At 39.3% G+C, this 19,967-nt stretch overlaps 1 protein-coding gene and 1 pseudogene across 5 annotated transcripts in view; one reads left to right on the top strand and one right to left on the bottom strand.

The window, feature by feature from the left end:
* DIP2A (disco interacting protein 2 homolog A) overlaps positions 1-19,967 on the bottom strand; it is an 84,266-nt gene that overhangs the window by 45,040 nt on the left and 19,259 nt on the right. For 2 of the 4 annotated variants that reach the window (XM_081137599.1, XM_081137597.1), the window contains exons 3-8: positions 18,838-18,957; positions 15,193-15,312; positions 13,381-13,590; positions 9,997-10,125; positions 2,050-2,169; positions 638-835 (exon numbers count right to left, since the gene is read on the bottom strand). In XM_081137599.1, coding sequence (XP_080993725.1) covers positions 638-835; positions 2,050-2,169; positions 9,997-10,125; positions 13,381-13,590; positions 15,193-15,312; positions 18,838-18,957 — 897 coding nt within the window. Of the gene's footprint in view, positions 1-637; positions 836-2,049; positions 2,170-9,996; positions 10,129-13,380; positions 13,591-15,192; positions 15,313-18,837; positions 18,958-19,967 lie in introns of all 4 variants that reach the window. The other 2 variants (XM_081137600.1, XM_081137598.1) reach the window with 1 other exon arrangement.
* Positions 5,419-5,823, top strand: LOC308557278 (DNA-binding protein inhibitor ID-2 pseudogene; annotated as a pseudogene). The gene has a single exon. The product of its transcript is annotated as a DNA-binding protein inhibitor ID-2 pseudogene (transcript).

Below are 19,967 nucleotides of genomic sequence, written 5' to 3'. Positions count from 1 at the left end.
ATCATGGATGAGTCTCACAAACAACGCTGAGCAAAAAGAGTGCACACCCAGAACACCTTTCATGTAATCCCATCTACATAAAACTCAAAGGCAGGTAAAGCCAGAGGTGTTAGCAGTCAGCACAACAGTCTGCCTCTGTCTGTGAGAGGACGAGTGCTGGAGGGGACACACGGAACCTGGGAACCTGGAAATGCTTCTCAGCTGAGTGCTGAGTATATTTACTCTGTGATGATGCATCAGGTTACGTGCTTATGATCTGTATTACATAAAAACACCATATGAAACCAAAAGATGCCAAACACAAAAAATACATACTGTATGATTCATTTAAACAAAATTCAAAATTAGACAAAACTAAACCCCATTGTTCAGAAATACATATATACATGCGAACACTTGAAACCAAAGCAGTGGCTGGTCACCATCAGTCAGTGAATGGTCCCCTCTATTGGGAGGAAGAGGCAGTGGTCTGGGAGGGCCACCTGGAGTGAGGCGATGTTCTATTTATTAGACAGTTGTTAGTTTCTCAGCAAATTTGTTCTATCATGTTCATCAAGCGTATGTCTATGTTGTAAGTATGACACAAGTAGCATTTTACAGTTAAACCAGAGCCCAATTGCCTTCTGTTGACACTTGCCATAGGTTAGGGTGTAGATGGCCTTCCCAGTTGTGTCCAGGGCGGTTAGACAGGGGGCTTTGGGCTGCATTGTGCCCCACCGCTGCAAGGCAGTCAGCAGTGATGGCGGCAAGGGAGTCCCCACGGCCAGAGGTTCCCCTTTCAGCACTACCATCTGGCTTCCCTCAGGCTTTGGCTGATTTGGATCTGGTTGCTGAACTAAAAGCAAAATTGAAATTTTAAAATCAACATTTCATAGTATCATGCACACATTCTATTTTTAAGCATTTATATTACTTAATATTGTTTTTTAAATATATCAATTATAAAAAGGTTAGATTTCCTTATCATTAAAATAGTCATAGACCAACTGACCAAAGGACAGATGACGATTGAATCATGGATAATAGTGGAGCCTGGTAACCATAACACCACATGACAATCCCCAGGGTGGTGGCAATGATGGCCAGGCTTTCACCGGGAATGGCCAACTGTGACAGCACCTGGGAAGCAGGCACTAGTCCCTGCTTATAAAGAATGAAAGTGAGTAGAATCACCACTTTGCTTTGGGCACTCAAAACAACCATCACCATGTTGAAAGAAAAAATAAGTTGTCCCTTAGTTGCACCTAGGAACAACTAAGTTTTTGGATATATAACCAAAATTTGCCCAAGTGTAAGAAGACTGCCCTAAAAAGCATTCATACAATTGAACTTTTAATTTGAAATGCATTATCTGATTAAAAAAAGGAAACAATGCCCTAAAAGCAGTGTCTAATCCTCAAGTATGAAGGAAACACCCAGAGTTGGTCCTCCATGGGGCGGTGACAATGCACAGAAGAGGTGTGAGGAGCTGAGGGGCTGGCCATGTGCCCCCGTGGCTCTAACACATTCACATGCTTATATGTTGTATGGGTTTTATTTCTGTTCCTTATCTAGAAATTTATACTTCTATTTCTTGGTAATTAATATATATATATACTTTCTTCTAAATATATATCTCACTCATTAAATAAGAGGCTAAAATTCTGAAAAGGAGCCAAAATTATGCTGAAGATATAATACTTTAAAACCATGGGAAGAGGAATATTTCAGATTTAAAGTTTAAATTAAAATTTAAATAATGGAAGTAAAATGAAATCTTAAGAGTATTCTTATAAAGTACTAACCACTGGACCAGAGGCATAAAGAAATGTTAAGTGTCTTAACTATAAGCAATGCATTTTCCACCTGTTCAAATAAAGCTAGCAGTCACATGTGACACCTAATTCACCGTCATACACGGTGACTACAGAGGCTCCCTACAGAGAGAATATCACTTTACTGTGCTATAATGTCACAGTAATAACCCACATAGGATGTACATCTGCCTGTATCTCCAGATGTAATGGTCACCCTATTCACACACATGAGCCCAAGTCTGAGGGTGCTCACCTTCCAACAGCTCCTCGACGTCATCCACGAAGAATTCCTTCAGTGGAGGGCGCTTTGGCCTCTTTAGGGTGTTCAGAAGTTGCTGGATTTTGGAGGACACTCTGCTGTTTACAGGCACACCTGTCATGGGAAGAGGAGTGCTGAGGCTAGAACATGCCACATTCTCCGGAAAGCAGGACATGGAAATGAGGTCCAGTGACCAACTACATGAATAAAAGGCACTGGCCCCATCAGACAGCCATTTTGGAATTTATTAATTCATTAACAAATACTTACTGAACGCCTTTTAGGAACTAGAACTTGCTCTAAGCTAGTGGTTTTCAAAGTGGTCCAGGGACCCCTGGCGGTGCCTGAGATGCTTTCAGGAGGTTCATGAGGTCAAACTACAGGTGACCCTTGAACAACATGGATTTAAACTGTGCGAATCCACTTATATGCAAATTTTTAAAAATAAATACCTGTACTGTTTTCGATCTGTGGCTGGGAGTCTAAGGATGCAAAGGGCTGACTCTGTGATTTGATCTATGCCACTTTATATGGGGAACTTGAGTATTGTGGATTTTGGTATTTGTGGAAGGTTCTGGAACCAATCCCCTGTAAGTACCTAGGGACAACTAAGTTTTTAGGGGGTCAAGTTATACGCTGATTTTCTGCTGTGTGGGGGTCAGCACCAGTGTTGTTCATGGGCCAACCGTCCTTCCCTAGTCATATTAAGATATCATTTCCCTTTTCACTCTCCTCCTCTCAGAAGAGCATAGTGGAGTTTCTCAGAGGCCACATATCATGTCATAGCACAACAGACTGAATGGGGACAAGACACAGAACCAGATGCTAATATTATGCCAGCCAGGAGACCGACTGGCAACAATACAAAACAAGCCCATTCTTCCCCCTAAATTTTCATTTTATAAATTTTTTCATAAATATGAGCTATTTGTGTTAAGCTCTAATGAGTTTATTTTTTTTTTAATGAATACATATTTTTTTAAATCTTTAGTTTTAATTTCTAATATGGTAAATATCAAGAGCTACAATCCACATAAACTAAAAGCTCTTTAGTGTCCTCAATAATAATTAAGAAATGCTGTTCTGGGAGATGTAACGTCAACAAAGAGACAGATAAATAACAGTCTGCCCTCAATCAGCTCACCATTTGCTGGATGAAAACAAGCAAAGACATGTGTCCTACGAATAAACAAGAACACCTGACGTGGCAATGAGTGCTCTAAGGAAAACTAACATGCAAAGACAGCTGAGAGTAGGAGTAAGCAGGACCCAAGCTCCAGCACACCTCACCCTCCTACTGCAAGTGTGGCAGCTGATACCACAGTGTCTTTCTACAGCATGTTCCCTTCTCCAACACCGAAGCCAGACTAGAACCAAGAAATGTGTTTATTTGTCACATCTCTTTAGTCTCCTCTAATCTGGATTTTTTTTGTCCTTTATAACACTGACATTTTGAAAGAGTACAGTTCTTGCCCGGCCGGGCATGGCTGAGTGGTTGAGCATCAACCTAGGGTCCAGGTGATCAGGGTTCGATTCCTGGTCGGCGCACATGCCCAGGTTGCAAGCTGCAGCTGATCAATGACTCTCTCATCATTGATGTTTCTATCTCTCTCTCTCCCTCTCCCTTCCTCTCTCTGAAATCAATAAAAATATGTTTAAAAAAATTAAAGAAAGAGTACAGTTCTTTCTTTTCCTTAAGTAGAACATACCTCCATTTGAGTTTTATGTTTTTCATGATTCAACTCAGGTGCTGCATTCCTGACTGAAATGCTACATGATATCACCTTCAGATACATGAGAGACCCATCTACCCTCGTAGGGATGCTGATTTCATCACCCAAAGTGCTGCATGGCTTCTCCACTACATCATTACTGTTGTTTCCTGTGCAACTAAGCATTGTGCAGAGACACTTCAAGAGCAAATGTATGCCCAGCTGGGAGTGGCTCAGCGGTTGAGCATTGACCTAGGATCCAGGAGATCGCGGTTCAATTCCCAGTCAGGGCACATGCCTGAGTTGCAGGCTTGACCCCCAGTCGGGGGCCTGCAGGAGGCAGTTGTTCAATGACTCTCATCATTGATGTTTCTCTCTCTCTCTCTCTCTCTCTCTCCCTTTCTCTCTCTGAAATCAATAAAGATATATTTTAAAAAGAGAGAGAGAGCAAACGTATATCCCGACCCTCATCAAACTTTCTCCCTGCATTTCACAGCCATATATCATTCTTGCCAGAAGCAATTTTTACTGCAATGGTTGCAAAGTTATTTTGCAACTTTAGCACCTCATTTAGTCAGAGTAGTCAATACGTGGCATCCTATCTGTCTGTCATCTATCATCTGTCTGTCTGTCATCTATCAACTATCCAACAGTCTGTCTATAATCAGGAAGGACTCATGGATGGCTATTTTCTCAATTGTTATAAATCATCATGGTTCTATCTGATGCACAAATTGTCCCAGATTTAGCCTGTGCAAGTTGATTTGCGGCATGCCTCCCCATTCTTTAAGCACTTCCTTACTTTCCATCATGAGATGTTTCTGTTGTTTATACTCCCCTGCTCTGCCCTGGAATCACACATTTCTCCAAGCAGGTGTAGCTCTCCTCAGTGGGAAGTGGAGTCAAGACCAAAATCTGGTCACCAGGTGTGCTCACTGCTACTGCAGTGTCCTTGCTTCTTTCAAGAGATGCAGCTAAAAAGTACACTGTATATATACACTCATATATTCATAGATATACATGCGCACCTACACAGACAATATACATGTGTATTCAGAAAAGCATAAAATGACACAGACTCATATCTTCTTAGAAATCAAGTCCATACCAATACCTCAAATCCCAATCTTCCCCACAGGGTTCTCTCTTGCCTTTTGTAACTCATATTTGGATGTCCCTCTTCCACAGTGAGAACCCTGCTCCCAACAACATCAACACCTTTGCTCAATACTATCAAGTGTACAGAATAATTTCCAAATTACTTCACGCACAGCACTAAGAAAACAACCTATTAACAAGAGTTCAAGCCTTATTTGCTGTGCTTCTCATCCAACTTCGTCCAATATTGTGTTCACAACTTCCCTATATTAGCTCTCTCTCCATGATTACCTTGAGTGTGACTATGGTATTTCTTGGAAATATAATCATGTTCATTTATTTCCACTTGACTTCAATTTTAGGATTTCCCTCCTTCATTCCATACTTTAAGTTTATGTTTTAAATATGTAGAACATTTACAAACTTCTAAATTTCAAAACTACGTCTTAAGTCGAGCCTGGTCCCAAGTGCCGGAAGCTCCACAGGAGGCAGTGGCCTGAGCTCTAGGGCAGCCTGTTCCCTTCCAGTCTCTCCTCCCTTCCTCATGGTCAACATGAAAGCCTTCAGTCCTGTGAGGTCTGTAAGGAAAAACAGCCTTTCGGACCACAACCTGGGCATCTCCTGGAGCAAAACCCTAGTCGACGATCCAATGAGTTTGCCGTACAACATGAATAATTACTACTCCAAGCTCAAGGACCTGGTGCCCAGCATCCCCCAGAACAAGAAGGTGAGCAAGATGGAAATCCCGCAGCACATTATGGACTATATCTTGGACCAGCAGATCACCCTGGGCTCCCACCCCACTATTGTCAGCCTGCACCACCAGCGACCCGGGCAGAGCCAGGCATCCAGGACACTGCTGACCACCATAAACAGGGACATCAGCATCTTGTCTTTGCAGGCTTCTGAATTCCCTTCTGAGTTCATGTCAAATGACAGCAAAGCACTCTGTGGATGAATAAATAGTGTTTATTACTTTTTTTTCTTTGCACAGCAATATATCCACAGGAACTTATTTTTCAACTATTTCACAAGCACTACAAGTTGAATGGACCTTTTTGAAAAATGGAAGCAAAACTAAGAAGGATCAGATCACACTCCCCAAGGTGTTTCTGACCTGGACTGCGATATTAGTTATTTATGAAATAGGCTTTTAATGCTCTTTCTGCAGTTGGAAGGTTTTCTTTAAACACTATTCCCACCACGGGGAGCAAAAACATTAAAATCACAAGGAATTGCCCAATTTAAGCAGACTTTGCCTTTTTTCAAAGGTGGGGCATGAATACCAGAAGGATCCAGTATTCAGTTACTTATATAAAGTCTTCTGGTCAGAAATTATCTTTTTGACAAAAGCCTACTAAATGCTGTATGTGTGTGCGTGTGCCTGTGCGTGTGTGTGTGTGTATATATATATATATATACACACACACACATATACACCTAGAGAGAGAGAGAAGGTGAAACCTGTGAACTCTTTAATTACAGTTGTCTTGTATAGCGGCAGAGATGTATATTTCTTCATACTAAGTGTAATGATGTACTTATTCATGCTCAACTTTTAATAAAAGTTTAGTTGTAAACTTAACCCTTTTATACAAAATAAATCAAGTGTGTTTATTGAATGGTGATTGCCTACTTTATTTCAGAGAACCAGTGCTTTGATTTTTATTATATATTATAACTGAACTCTAATCAATACAAGTTCAATTTAGGTAGACTGTATAAGATTATAATAAAACATGTCTGGAGTCAAAACTAAATATCAAAACTATAGTCACACATTACTGACCAACGGGGATCTATCCCGAGAAATGTGTAGTCAGGTGATTTCATTGTGCAAACATCACAGACTACACTACACACACCTAGATGGTACAGCCTACTGCACACCTAAGCTGTATTTAACAAACTACAAAAGAAAAACTGTATGATGAGCTTGACAGGTCAAAAAAATCATTTAACAAGAATTGTGATAAAAATTTTCAGGAAACTGGGAAAAAAGAGAACTTCCTCAACCTGATGAAGAGCATCCTTAAAAAACTCAAAAATAACATCACAATTGAAAATAAAAGAGTGAATGCTTTCCCCCAACAATTGGAAATAAGGCAAATTATGCTCCCTCTCAACATTTCTAATTGACAAAACTGGAAGTCCTAGACCCTGCAATCAGTCAGAAATATAAATGTTCCTACAAGAAAATAATTTGGAAAGGAAGGTAAAACTGTGTTTATAGACAATATAATCATGTATGCATGCAGTAAAACTTAAGAAATCGGCCAAAAAAGCTACTAGAACTAATATAAGGTCAATATTAAAAAAAAAATCAACTGTATTTCTATGGAATAGCAACAAACAGTTGGAAAAATATCTGAATACCATTTACAACAGCATCAAAAATATAATATATTTTGGGATAATTTTAACAAAATATATGCAATATTTGTGCCCTGAACACTATAAAACAGTGCTAAAAATTTTTTATAACAACTAAATAAATAGAAAAATATACTATATTTATCAGCTGTAGTATACAATACTGTTAAGATGCCAATTCTTTTCAAATTGGTCTAGAGAGTCAATAAAATAACAATCAAAATCTGGCAGGAATTTTGGTAAAAATTAACAAACTAATTTTAAAATACATATTACAATGCAAAGGAGCTGGAATAGTCAAAGCAAATTTTAAGTTGAAAAGCAAAGTTGAAGACAAACTACATGATTTCAAGATTTATTATAAAACTACAGTAATCATGACAAGTTGCTACTGATATAAGGATGGACAAATATAGCAACTGAATAGCACAGAGAGCCCAGAAATAGATTCCTCTGGTATATGGTCTACTGATTTTCATTAAAGATGCCAAAGACACTTGGTGGGGACAGAATGGTCTTTAAAATACATGATGCTGGAACAGCTGGATAACCATATACAAAAGAATGAAGTTTGATTCATACCTTGCACTTATGCTAAAATTAACTCAAATGCATCATACGCCTAAACATAAAACCCAAAGCTATAAAATTCTAGCAGAAAATATAGGAGAAAACTTTTATGACCTTGAGGTAGAAAAGTATGACACAAAAATAGGATCCATAAAAGAAAAATGTAGTAAACTGGACATCATCAAAATTTTAAATTCTACTCTTTGAAAGGCCCAGTTAAGAGAATGAAAACACAAGCCACAGACTGAGAGAAAATACAAATTATAAACCTGATAAAGAACTTGTATCTAGAATACAAAAAGAACTCTCAAATCTTAACAAGAAAAAAAACAACACATTTAAAAAATAAGTAAAATATTTTAACAGACTCTTCTGAAGAGATATAGAGATGGCAAATAAGCACATGAGAAGATGCTCAACACCATCAATCACTAGAGAGATGCAAATTCAAACTATGAGACACCTCTATACACCTATTAGGATGGTTAAAATTTTAAAACCACAATACCAACTGTTGGCAAGGATGTGGAGGAACCAGAACTCTCACCACTAATGGTGGGAATAGGAAATGGTGCAGACACTTGGGGAATCAATGTGGCAATTTTTTTTTCATTTTTTTTTTAAAAATATAACTTTATTGATTTCAGAGAGAGGAAAGGAGAGGGAGAGAGATAGAAACATCAATGATGAGAGTCACTGATCAACTGCCTCCTACACGCCCCCGACTGGGGATCGAGCCCACAACCCAGGCATATGCCCTGACCCGTAATCGAACCCCGATAGCCTGGATCCTAAGTCGATGCTCAACCGCTGAGCCACGCCCGGCCAGGCGGCAATTTCTTAAAGAGTTAAACAAAGACCTACTACATGATCCAGCTATTCCACTCCAGGGTATTGAACCAAAAGGAATGAAAGTACACACCCACACAAAGACCTGCATAAAAATATTCATAGGAGCTCTATTTGGAATAGCCCCAAACTGGAAATAACCAAAATATAGTGATAGGTAAACAGATAAACAAACTGTTGTGCATACATAGAGCAAAATCTACTCCTCAATGAATGGAATGAACTATTGATACATGCAAGACCGTGAATCTCAAAGTAAGTATGTAGAGTGGCAGAACCCAGACAATAAAGAGGAAATACTATATAATTCTATTTACATAAAACTCTAGAAAATGCAAACTAAACACAGTGCCAGGAAGTAAATCAGTGGTTGCCTGAGGGGAAGCCAAAAAAGGGTGGCAGGAGGTCTGACAAAGGGACACAAGAAAACTTTTATGAGGGCTGGATACGTTCACTGTCTGATTGTATGGATGGTTTTACGGTTGTACGCATATGTTAAAACTTATAAAATTGCACACTTTAAATATGTGCAGTTGATTACATGTCAATTATACCTCAACAAAGCTCTTAATTTTTTTTTAAATATAAAGAGTAATAAATCAAATAAAAGTCTAACCAATGGAAAGCCTGCTTCATGTTGACTCAGTGTTTTCCTTTTGCATTTGAACAAGAAACCAAAAGACTTCGACAAAATTTGACCTACTGGTTAGAAAGATCAAAATACACAATCAACACTTAGATCTGAGAGCCTCTAGAGTTTTTTGCAATTCAAATCCAGAACATTGGAAAGAAAACTTCACATGACTTTGATAAAATATATTAGAACTATTTCAAAAGGAAACGGTATTAAGCAGGACACTGAAACTGCACTGACAGCCCTAGGCCTATACATCAGGAACTGTAAATGCTACTGTACCCATTTCACAGGCTGCAGAGGACAGTGAGTGCAGGGACTGCTGTGTTGCATGAGTGGCTGCACTCACACTAAGACCTGCTCCGCTGAACACACCATGTCCAAATAAAAACTTTCCATGTTTCTCATTTTCCTACAATATTGTAGATCCAAACTCCTTTTGCGTCCAATTTAAATTTGGAGGTTTTCTCCTCCCTACTCTCCTTGGTCTACTGAACCAATTCCGCAGATATTTTTGATCATTTCTGCACATGGTACTTTAAGTGATAACATGCACTGCACACACTGGTCTCAGTTTACATGGTCTGAAGGGTTATAACTGCTGACTGGTTCAGGTTTGCTATAGCAAGTACACTAAGGGATGTTTAGTACCTGAAAAGAACCTGTGCTCGGCCGTCTCAAAAGGAGAAAGAAAGACATGCTCACCACCTGCTGTGTCCAGGAGGCGCCCGCTGCACCCCCGAGGGACGCCTCTCATAGAGGCTGACTGTGGACGCTCACAGTGCGAATACTCCACAAGGCCAGTGGTGACATCAGGAGGGGCAGAGTGCAGATCTGCTTTTGAAAAACAAACCCAAAACAAGAGTGTTGTTAATTCAAAAGACCAATAAGTTGCTGTTTAAACCCCATTTGACTGATGATTCTCTAGCTGAGCTCCAAGCAAGGAGCATGGTATTCCAATTAATTTTGGTTTTTTGATTGACCAAGGCACATGGGGACCCTGTGAACTCTCAGCTCCTAGACATGGCATGTAGACCTGTGTGCATGAAGGCTGTCCAGTTCCCAAAGGGATCCAGACTAGAACCACCAACCACAGCACAGACACAGGTGCAAGTGGACTCGCCTTTCACATGAGGTTTTACTCAGAAATTTCCCTCAGTGAAGCAGAAACAAATTTTAAATCAATTGTTATTGGACCATTTTTTGTTATATTATAAAAAAAATAGACTACCCCTCACACCCCCAAAGAGTATGTTGGCTGTCCCGAAGACAGAAGACCTTCGCAAGCTTCAAAGAAAAACCTACAAAGATGAAAACTACCCTCATGGCCAGTTCAACACATCTCTGTTAAGAGACTACAACCAAGGTCTTAGAACAAAAAGTATTCATTTAAAAACAAACTAGTTACAGAAAATGTTTAAAGTCACTCCCTCCCATTGTCTCAATGTACATTTTGGTGAATTTTCATTGTATGGCACATTGATCTGTTCAGAATGCTGGCTGACTGAAAGTTGCTACAGCAATATTGTTAACAGTCAAGTCTCCCACTAGGAAAGGCACCATGTCTGCACAACTACCAGAAATTGTGCCCTCCCATGACACTAGAGCAAATACTTGTCTACTTGTAAGATCAATATTAGCCTGTCAGTGGTAACCTGTAATCTGTTTAATCTTCTAATGAATGCTCCTGCCATCACAATGGCACACTAATATTTTACATTTTAAATTCTGATCATTTAGCTATCATTTCATAACCTAGGAAGAGAAATTTTAAATATGTAGAAAGATGAAATTATATGGAAGCAAAATACGAACTCACTATTTACACAGCCATTTGGAAAAAATCTAGCTTTAGTTAGTTTTCATAACCTTTAAAAATGCTTGATGTTGATAAAACCAGCAATTTAAAGTATGCCTATCATAAAGTTCTTTCAGTTTGAAAAGAAATCTCCCCACCTTTCCAAATCTAGCAAAAAGAATAAATGACTTTAACAGTATTCATGAAAAAAGTATAAATGCTAATCTTAACTGGCCCAACTGGGCGTGGCTCAGCGGTTGAGCATCGACCTAGGATCCAGGAGATTGTGGTTTGATTCCGGGTCAGGGCACATGCCCAGATTGTGGGCTCAATCCCCAGCAGGGGGCATGCAGGAGGCAGCCAATGGCTGTTTACCTCTCTCCCGCTCCCTTCCCCTCTCTGAAATCAGTAGAGATATATATATAAAAAAATTAAATGGTAACCTTAACTAAAAGCATTTTTTAAAATAGTTGCATAAAAGCAAACTACATTAAAAATAAAAATTCACTACTATAACTAAAAGTACTACTTTTAAATATATGTATTTACATTTGTGTCCAAATGTTTTATGTATTTGATTTCCTTAATCCAAAATTAAAAATGATATATTTTTAAAATTACCTTTACCTAACATATGCTACCTCAAAAGTTTTACCTAAATATTCTTGTTCTTTCTGTATTTCTTTCCTTAACCCAAATTGAAGAATTCTTTAGTGTTAGACACTAAAACAAAGGATGATTTTTATAATAAGAGAAATTAAATATTTTCACATTTAGAAATTCAAGCAACTATATCTAGCAAACATTTAGCATATGAAGGTTATAATCACAGTATGGTATCAAACAGAGTCCAAGTTAAAAATTTTAGAAGTTACTAGAATTAATAACTGTGTATGCCAGCTCAAGCGAGTGGCGTGGGAGAAAGACAGGCTCAGCCACACCAGCAGAGGCCAGGAGTGCTCATCGAGAGGTGATGCACCCACCTCGTGAATCTTCACAGTCAGAGCCTCTCCAAGAATGAAAACACCTCACTCAAACACACTTACAGTTAAGTGCTTTGTTAAAAGACCCACAACCACTGGAAAGTTGAAGGCTGTCTGGTTAAACATTCTGACCTATGGGCAATTTTTCAATATATCAGTACAAAAACTGTTTTTCAAGCTATCCACTGTCAATCTCCTTGAGGAAAGATGGACAGTAACCACTGGCCATTGGCAGGACAGCCAGGAAAGCCACCAAAACAGTCTGGGCGGGCTGTTTTCCAAAGGGGTCTTTTCTCCTGAAACACACTCCCTGGGGCAGCCCTGACAGTCCTGACAGCTGCCCTGCCACCCAGTGGTCTCCGTACACTGGAAGTAGAGCACGGGATGTGAGTTTTCATCTAAGACTCACATCGCAGTAGAAGACACATGCTCAACAGAAACCTGCTTCATGCACTGATGCAACAAATTTAAAATGAAGAGCCTCAGTGCTGTGCTGAGAGAGGACGGTAAGACTAAAGCTGTTGGCCACTTAAAACATCCAATTTACTCCCAGCCCAGCCAACCATTTACTCTCAGTCCAGCCAAATGACCAAGATTTTACATGAAGAAGCTCAGCACCTGAGCCCAGAACCTACCCACTGTGACCCCACCAAAAACACCAGCCTGTCATGGGTACACAGTTTCAGTGTTAGCAGAACAGCAACCAACAGCAAAGAAAATAAAAAGGAATCAAGAAAACTGTCAGCCTGGCTTCAACGTTAAGCCAGCTGCACAATCTCAGGTCGGTTTTCAACCTAACTTCCTGTCCTCCCTCCACATCTAGAAAACAGAGGGGTTACGATCATACTTTTTAAAGATTGGATGATTTGGAAAAGTTCTATGCATCTTTATGACTTAGCTTTAACTGAAATCCCTATTTAGGTTGAGGGGTTGTTTAACCTGGACAACTGATGGACCCCAGCTGTGCACACAAGCGAAGAGCAAAGGTGGAGACAATGTTGAGGCTGCAGACCAAGAGTGACCATCAGGAGCAACCACAGTCACATCTAACTTACTGTCTACTCTGTACCTGCCACCTGTGCCAGCCCACCCTCCAAAGCAGGAGGAGGCACACATCATGAGACACAATACACTTCTCTCAGTCCAGGGGGAAGGCTCACATACCAGAGCATCTGGGATCACCAAACCTCAGAAGCATCAAGAACTACTTTTGTAACCAAAAAGCCATTTTCCAGATAAAAAAGAGGTGGGTCTTGATGGGCATAGAGGCACCCCTTTCCTAGAGGGGCCACAGCAGCTGTTACTGACCTATGAGGGTGTGGGCCGTGGGGCCTGCGAGCGCGGCAGCGGGTCTCCCTCCCGGGTGGGATGAAGTGGAAGATGCGGAGGATGAGGTGGACGAGCCCTGAATGACCCGATCGAGCCAGGGCTCGACGCTGGAATGGCTCTGGAGCGGAGTGGAGGTGAGTCGCCCGGGTCGCCGTAAAGAGCCCTCATCTTCTGAGGCAGAGGACGTGTCTGTGGTTAAAATAACGATGACAGGCATGATGTAGGGATGGGTCACCAAGGAGGGCGGGTTAACACACTGGCAGTTGGGCCTCCCAGCCTGTGCTGCACTGCTCTGTATATCCATACAGCTGCGCCCACACATGGCCAAGGGGTCATCTCAAAGGTCACCCTCAATCTACAAGGGCCTGTATCAACCAACTCTAAGATCCAAAGGACCCTACCTGGGAAAACTGGCTCCATAACCCCAGCTTCCCCCAGAGGACTTAGTCTGGGGGCACCACACACTGGGAGTGAAGACAGGCCCAATTCCTAAATGGCTTCAGCACATTCCTTGGTGGGGTCCCAAATATCAAAGGAGATTCCAAGTGTCAAATGCTCTGTGAACATTGAGTGTTGCTATGGAACATCCACTCTGAGCCCCACGTCACCTTCACATGGTTGGACACCCTGCAGGGAAGGTTGAGCTCACTTCCCGAGGAAGAGTTGGGGCTGTGGGAATGTCGGGTTGTGTCTCCAGGCCTCACCCTGTTCACCTGCATCCTCTTAAGCCTTAAGGGAAGCAGGAATGAGCTCTGGAAAGAATTCCTTCCCCAAGACAACTGCTTCAGTCAATAAAATTAACTGTCACTAAGGTTCTATTCAAGTCTACATGACTGTGCATTTTATTATAGGTTTCACAATTATTTTAAAGTTCTTAAAAAATCAGGTAGTACCTATAATTATATTTAGAAAGCAGAATTTGACAGCCATTTCTAAGATTTTTTTTTTCAACAATAAAAACTTTTCTTTTTTATCAAGAAAGCATTACCGCCCGGCCGGACGTGATTCAGCAGGATCCAGGAGATCGAGGTTCGATTCCTGGTCAGGGCACGTGCCAGGTTGCAGGCTCAATCCTCAATGACTCTCTCATCATTAATGTTTCTATCTCTCTCTCTCCCTCTCCTTTCCTCTCTCTCTGAAATCAATAAAGATATATAAAACAAAAGCATTACCAAAACCACTAAAATGTCTTGTGAATATGGTTTTTGACTCTCAGTCGCTAGTTTTTTGACTTATATAACAAGATAGGCAACAGAAGTCATTAAACCAACACAGTGGGATAGATTAATAGGAAGCTTAACACACATCACTGACACAGAGAAATTCCATTTAAAGGTTTCATTTCTAATCATAATAACAACAAAACAACAACAAATTAAAATTTAAAAACCCTCTAGACAGTCTTCTACTCTCCCATTTATGGCCTGGTAACAACACAGTAAATAAGTGAATAATTAAAAAAATTTTAATCCAGGAAACCCTTGCATTCCACTAAGTATCCATTTTAGGTTCTTCCCTTCCTTAAAAGACATAAATAGCATCTTAGTAAAAAAAACTAAAACCTACACAAAATGTCCTGTAGGAAGCAATTATCTGTTTGGGTAAGAGCCATACTGTGTACACCACAAATTTTCAGGTAAGGAATACTGCACATATACAAACATTTTTAATCTCAATTTCTTCAACTATTTACTACAGGTCAGAAGGATATTCCAACTCAATGGGAAACAAAGTTATGACACCAAGATGTGAAACACCTGTGGGCCATTCCTGACCCAGTTTTATCAGTACCTGGTGGGGTGCAGGTTTCCACAGACGAATGCACGAGAACAGAGCGTCTTTTCGAAGGCAGAGGCACCTTTCTTTCTTTGTATTTGGCCAAAGCTGCTTGCACGGCTTCAGTGTGAACATCTACATAGAAAAAAGCAGTAAAATATTTTCACAATATTGGTTATGAAGTAACAAAATTAAGTGTCATGGTGTTCAATGAGTGTGCCTACTCGTGGGTCCCACATGTTGGTCCTACATTTCTTTAAATATTCCTTTGTAGATTTAACTTCAGAACCATGTGAATATTTTTCACAGTTATAAATGAAAACTAAATAAAAAAGAAATCCCCCAAGTTGAAAATAAGATGAAACAAATGAACTTGAATGTGTCTCCAGTAGTTGGTATAAACTACTCCAAATGACTTTAACCTGCTCCTCTAGAGAAACATACTAAGGACAAAAAGAAGTGCATGAGACCACTTTCATACATTAAAAATTTTTCTCTAGTAAGATGTTTTTTAAAACATTTAAAAACCTTACAATGAAATGGCCTATAAAGTGCTAATCAAGAAAGATGAAAAATTCACACGTAGATGTATTAACTAAAATTTACAAACACCAAAGGCAACAAGACAATTCTAAAAGCTTCCAGAGAGAGTAAACTGCTATGAGGAATCAAAAATAGAGGGACACTACTCAATAAATAACCACCAGCTGCAAAAAGGTAACAAAGTATCAAAGAAAATGTTTTGAACCTATAATTTTACATCCAGCCAAATTATCATTGAAACACAGGGGTCTAATAAAAATATTCCCAGACATAGAAGTTAAACACTTGTGGAAGAAGGTGCTTGAGGGAGAGACAAATCCAGGAGCCCTTACAATAGATACACCAGTGACTATAAGCACACACTTTAAACTTGATTAGTGTCTTAGAAATGAACAAAAACAGATAAAACAACCCAGAACTAAAAATCTATACAATATCAACACAATAGCGGTATAAACCAACAGATATAGGAAGCTTAATAAAGCACAAGAAACATAAAGAAAACTACACCAAGACACATCATAATCAAATCATTCAAAATCAGTGATAAAGAGAAAAATCTTAAAAGATCCAGAGGAAGAAAGACACATTACATACATGGGAACAATGTAAAGGAACAAACTTGGAGAACTAATACTACTGATTTCAACAATAATTATTAAGCTACAATCATTGAGAGCTTGGTTTTCCATAAAGACGAATATATCCACAGAACAGAGGAGTCCAGAAAGAGAGCCACGCGTGCATGTGTAACTGCTTTTAGACAAAGAAGCAAACTGTATGCTCTACAAACTGGACAGCCACATGCAAAAAATAAGCTTTGATCCATACCTTGAACTCATATGAAAATTAACTAAAATATGGATCATAGGCCTAAAGGTAAAACCTTAAAATTATAAAACTTCCAGAAGAAAATAGAGATAAGAATCTTTATGACCCTGGGTTACGCAAAGATTTCTTAGATACAAGATCAAAAGCACTATCCACTTAAAATAACTGGTAAGTTGAACTTCATTAATATTAAAACCTTGTGCTCTTCAAAAGCCACTTTAAGAGAATGCAAAGACAAGACAAAGCTTAGGAGAAAATATTAGCAAACCATATTTACAATACAGGTTCTTATATTCAGTAAATAAAGAATCAGAACTAGAATAAAGTTCACAAGGACAGAAAAGTTTATTAACATCAGTCACATAGAAATGGATGGTGGGGAGGATGGGGGCACACAGGAAGACAGGAAGGGGAAGAAGACCCTTTACATGAGATCCCATTCATGGACTGCATACATGTGTATGCGTGTATCTGCCTCCAGGGCTGAAGATGGTGTTCAGTGAAATGCTGAAAGCAGTTGTCTTGGGATTCAGAGACTTAAGGTGCCTTTTACTATTGTCCTTACAATAGGTGTAACACTTTATACTACATGTATTATTTATATCATCAGAAAAGAAACAATTATCAGTATGACAAAGTTTTTTTAAATGTGTATTAAATTGGTAAGGAATTATCTGATCAAAAGTTTCTGAAATCACTTCATTACACATCCTTGTTGATATAACATTTAAAATCTTAATGTTCTTTCTAGATATTCTTAAAACAAAATGGCCATTTCTTTTTTTTAAATTCTTAAATTTTATTTTTCAATTAAAATTTACATGCAATATTACTGTAGTGTGATACCTCCAACTCTGTTCTTTTTTTCTCAAGACTGCTGTGGCTATTCGAGGTCTTCTGTGGTTCCATATAAATTTTTGAATTATTTGTTCTAATCTGTGAAATACGCGATTTGTATTTTGATAGGAAATGCTTTGAATCTATAGATTGCTTTGGGTAGTATAGACATTTTAATGATGTTAATTCTTCCTATCAATGAACACTGTATATGGTTCCATTTATTTGTATCTCCTCCAATTTCTTTTTCAGTATCTTATAATTTTAGCCCCGTTTACCTCTTTGGTTAAATTTATTCCTGGGTATTTTATTTTTTTGATGCAGTTGTAAATGGGACTGCTTTTGGTTTTGTTTTTCCCCTTTCTGATAGTTCATTTTTAGTATATAAAAATGCAACTGATTTCTAGATATTTATTTTGTATCCTACTATACTGAATTCATTGATTAGTTCTAATAGTTTTTAGGTGAAATATTTAGGGTTCTCTATATACAGTATCATGTCATCTGCAAATAATGACAGTTTTACTTATTCTTTTCCAATCTGGGTGCCTTTTATTTCTTCTTCTTGTCTGATTGCTGTGGCTAGGACTTTCAGAACTATGTTGAATAAGAGTGGTCAAAGTGGACATCCCTGTCTTATTCCTGATCTTAAGGGAAACACTTAGTTTTGACTATGAGTTTGTCATATATGAACACTGTATATGGTTCCATTTATTTGTATCTCCTCCAATTTGTACCTCAATATTATGTTGAGGTATGTGCCCTCTATTCCCACTTTGCTAACAGTTTTCTATCATAAATGGGTGCTGGATTTCGTCAAGTTTTTTTCTGTATCTATTCATATGATTTTTATCCTTCAAAATGTATATTTCTTTATCTCTATTTAAAGTTTTTCTTTATAAAAAAGGCTTATTAAAAGAGCTTAAATATAAGGAAAATATACAATCACACATGGTGAAAATGTTAAACAGGTGAAACAGAGTGCTCAAAAGTTACTGATATGTAATCTATAATTGAAGACATAAATGTTTTCAATGGGTATTCTGATAACTCAATAAAATATCAGAGACAAATTTAAATATTCATAAAAGCACTGAAAAGTGGCAGAAATCTAAGTAGAAGTAAATCTCCAAAATTAGAAAGAAATACAGTAAGTAAAGTTGCTCCATATATACAAAAGCTATGAATACCAACCCCAAAGCTCTAAATAGAAAAATGGACAAAACGTTTAAAGAACTATTTTAAATGTGTAAGTTTTATAAACATCCCCTAAGAAGCAAGCACTCACACTACTTACTGTCTACACTAAAACATACTGTGGTTATATGAAGATTAAATTTTTTTCTAGAAAAATATGATGTGGTAAATTATCATTCAAGTGAAAATTTCTTCAGCAGACATTTTTAGCAAGAAAAAAATAACCCAAAGACTTTTGCCTCTGTTCCTTACCTGACCGGAAGCGCTCATCCCGCGAGTTGGTGGGCCGCGGCTTCTGCTGCTTGGGTGCCGCAGCCGTGGTTTGTGAGGGCCCAGGGGTCCTAGACTCTACTTGGAGGGATGGGTCCACTCCTGAAACACAATTTTATAGGTATGTCTTGTGTCAACCATCTGCTTTTCCAATTGTGGAAAAATCCATTTTAAACAACACGAACTGTACCAAAAACAATGATCTAAGCACACGCACCCTGTGCTGGACCTCACACACCCTGAAGACCCAAGTTGGGAGGTCAAGGGGAAGCCATGAATGTCCACGTCCAGCTCTCTCCCCACAGTTCCCAGCCCAGCCCTGTGTCATCATCCACCATTCGCAAGAAAGGTGACCATCACATAGCCCAATCCTGAGCCCCATAAGCACCACACATGCAGCTGCTCAGGCAGACTCTCTAGAGAAGGTCCTTTGAAAGCGTATTTCTACACCATAAACATTTCCTGAGTCAGTTTTCCTGGCACTGCCCATTGTATCAGCACACTCAGTGAGAAACAGCCCACTAAGCAATCATGAGGGTGTAATCAGTTGTCCTTAGACACAGGCAGAAAAGAAGTGGACTGGTGGAGAAAGAGAAGAAAGAGGCATAGATGATAACAATGACAACAGACCACAATGCTCAGACTCAGGCCCAACTGCCTCAGCCCACAATACCTGCTCGCTGTCTCCACACTCAACACGCTTGTGGCTCTCCACATTCATAGCCAGGCCCATAGCTCTCATGTCCACTGCCCCTGACTACACAGGCCCTCAGGACACAGGGCAATGAGTAAAGGAATGGGGTACAAGCGTGCAGGGTCATTAAACAAAACCCCTGGTGTTGTCTGAGTCCTCATTTGCTGACATTTGAGAGCAGCACAAAGCAAAACTGTCAGTTGTGAGTCATTAAAATAATCAGCTAAATTTAGCCTTTGGTTCAAATGTCTCATAAAAATGGCCAGCATGACTTCAGCCCCACTGACCCCTCTGGTCCTTACTGCTCCCAGAAAAGAGGCACATGCCTTGGACTCCGGTAGTCAGTGATTGCTCAACGGACACAGTGTAGCAGGAGTGATGCTATATGACTTTTGAGGCCAGTCATGAAAGGCAACAT

Source organism: Miniopterus schreibersii (genome assembly GCF_964146895.1).
Source record: "Miniopterus schreibersii genome assembly, chromosome: 5".
NCBI classification, from domain to species: Eukaryota; Metazoa; Chordata; class Mammalia; order Chiroptera; family Miniopteridae; genus Miniopterus; species Miniopterus schreibersii.
This window is presented reverse-complemented; position numbering and strand designations above follow the sequence as displayed.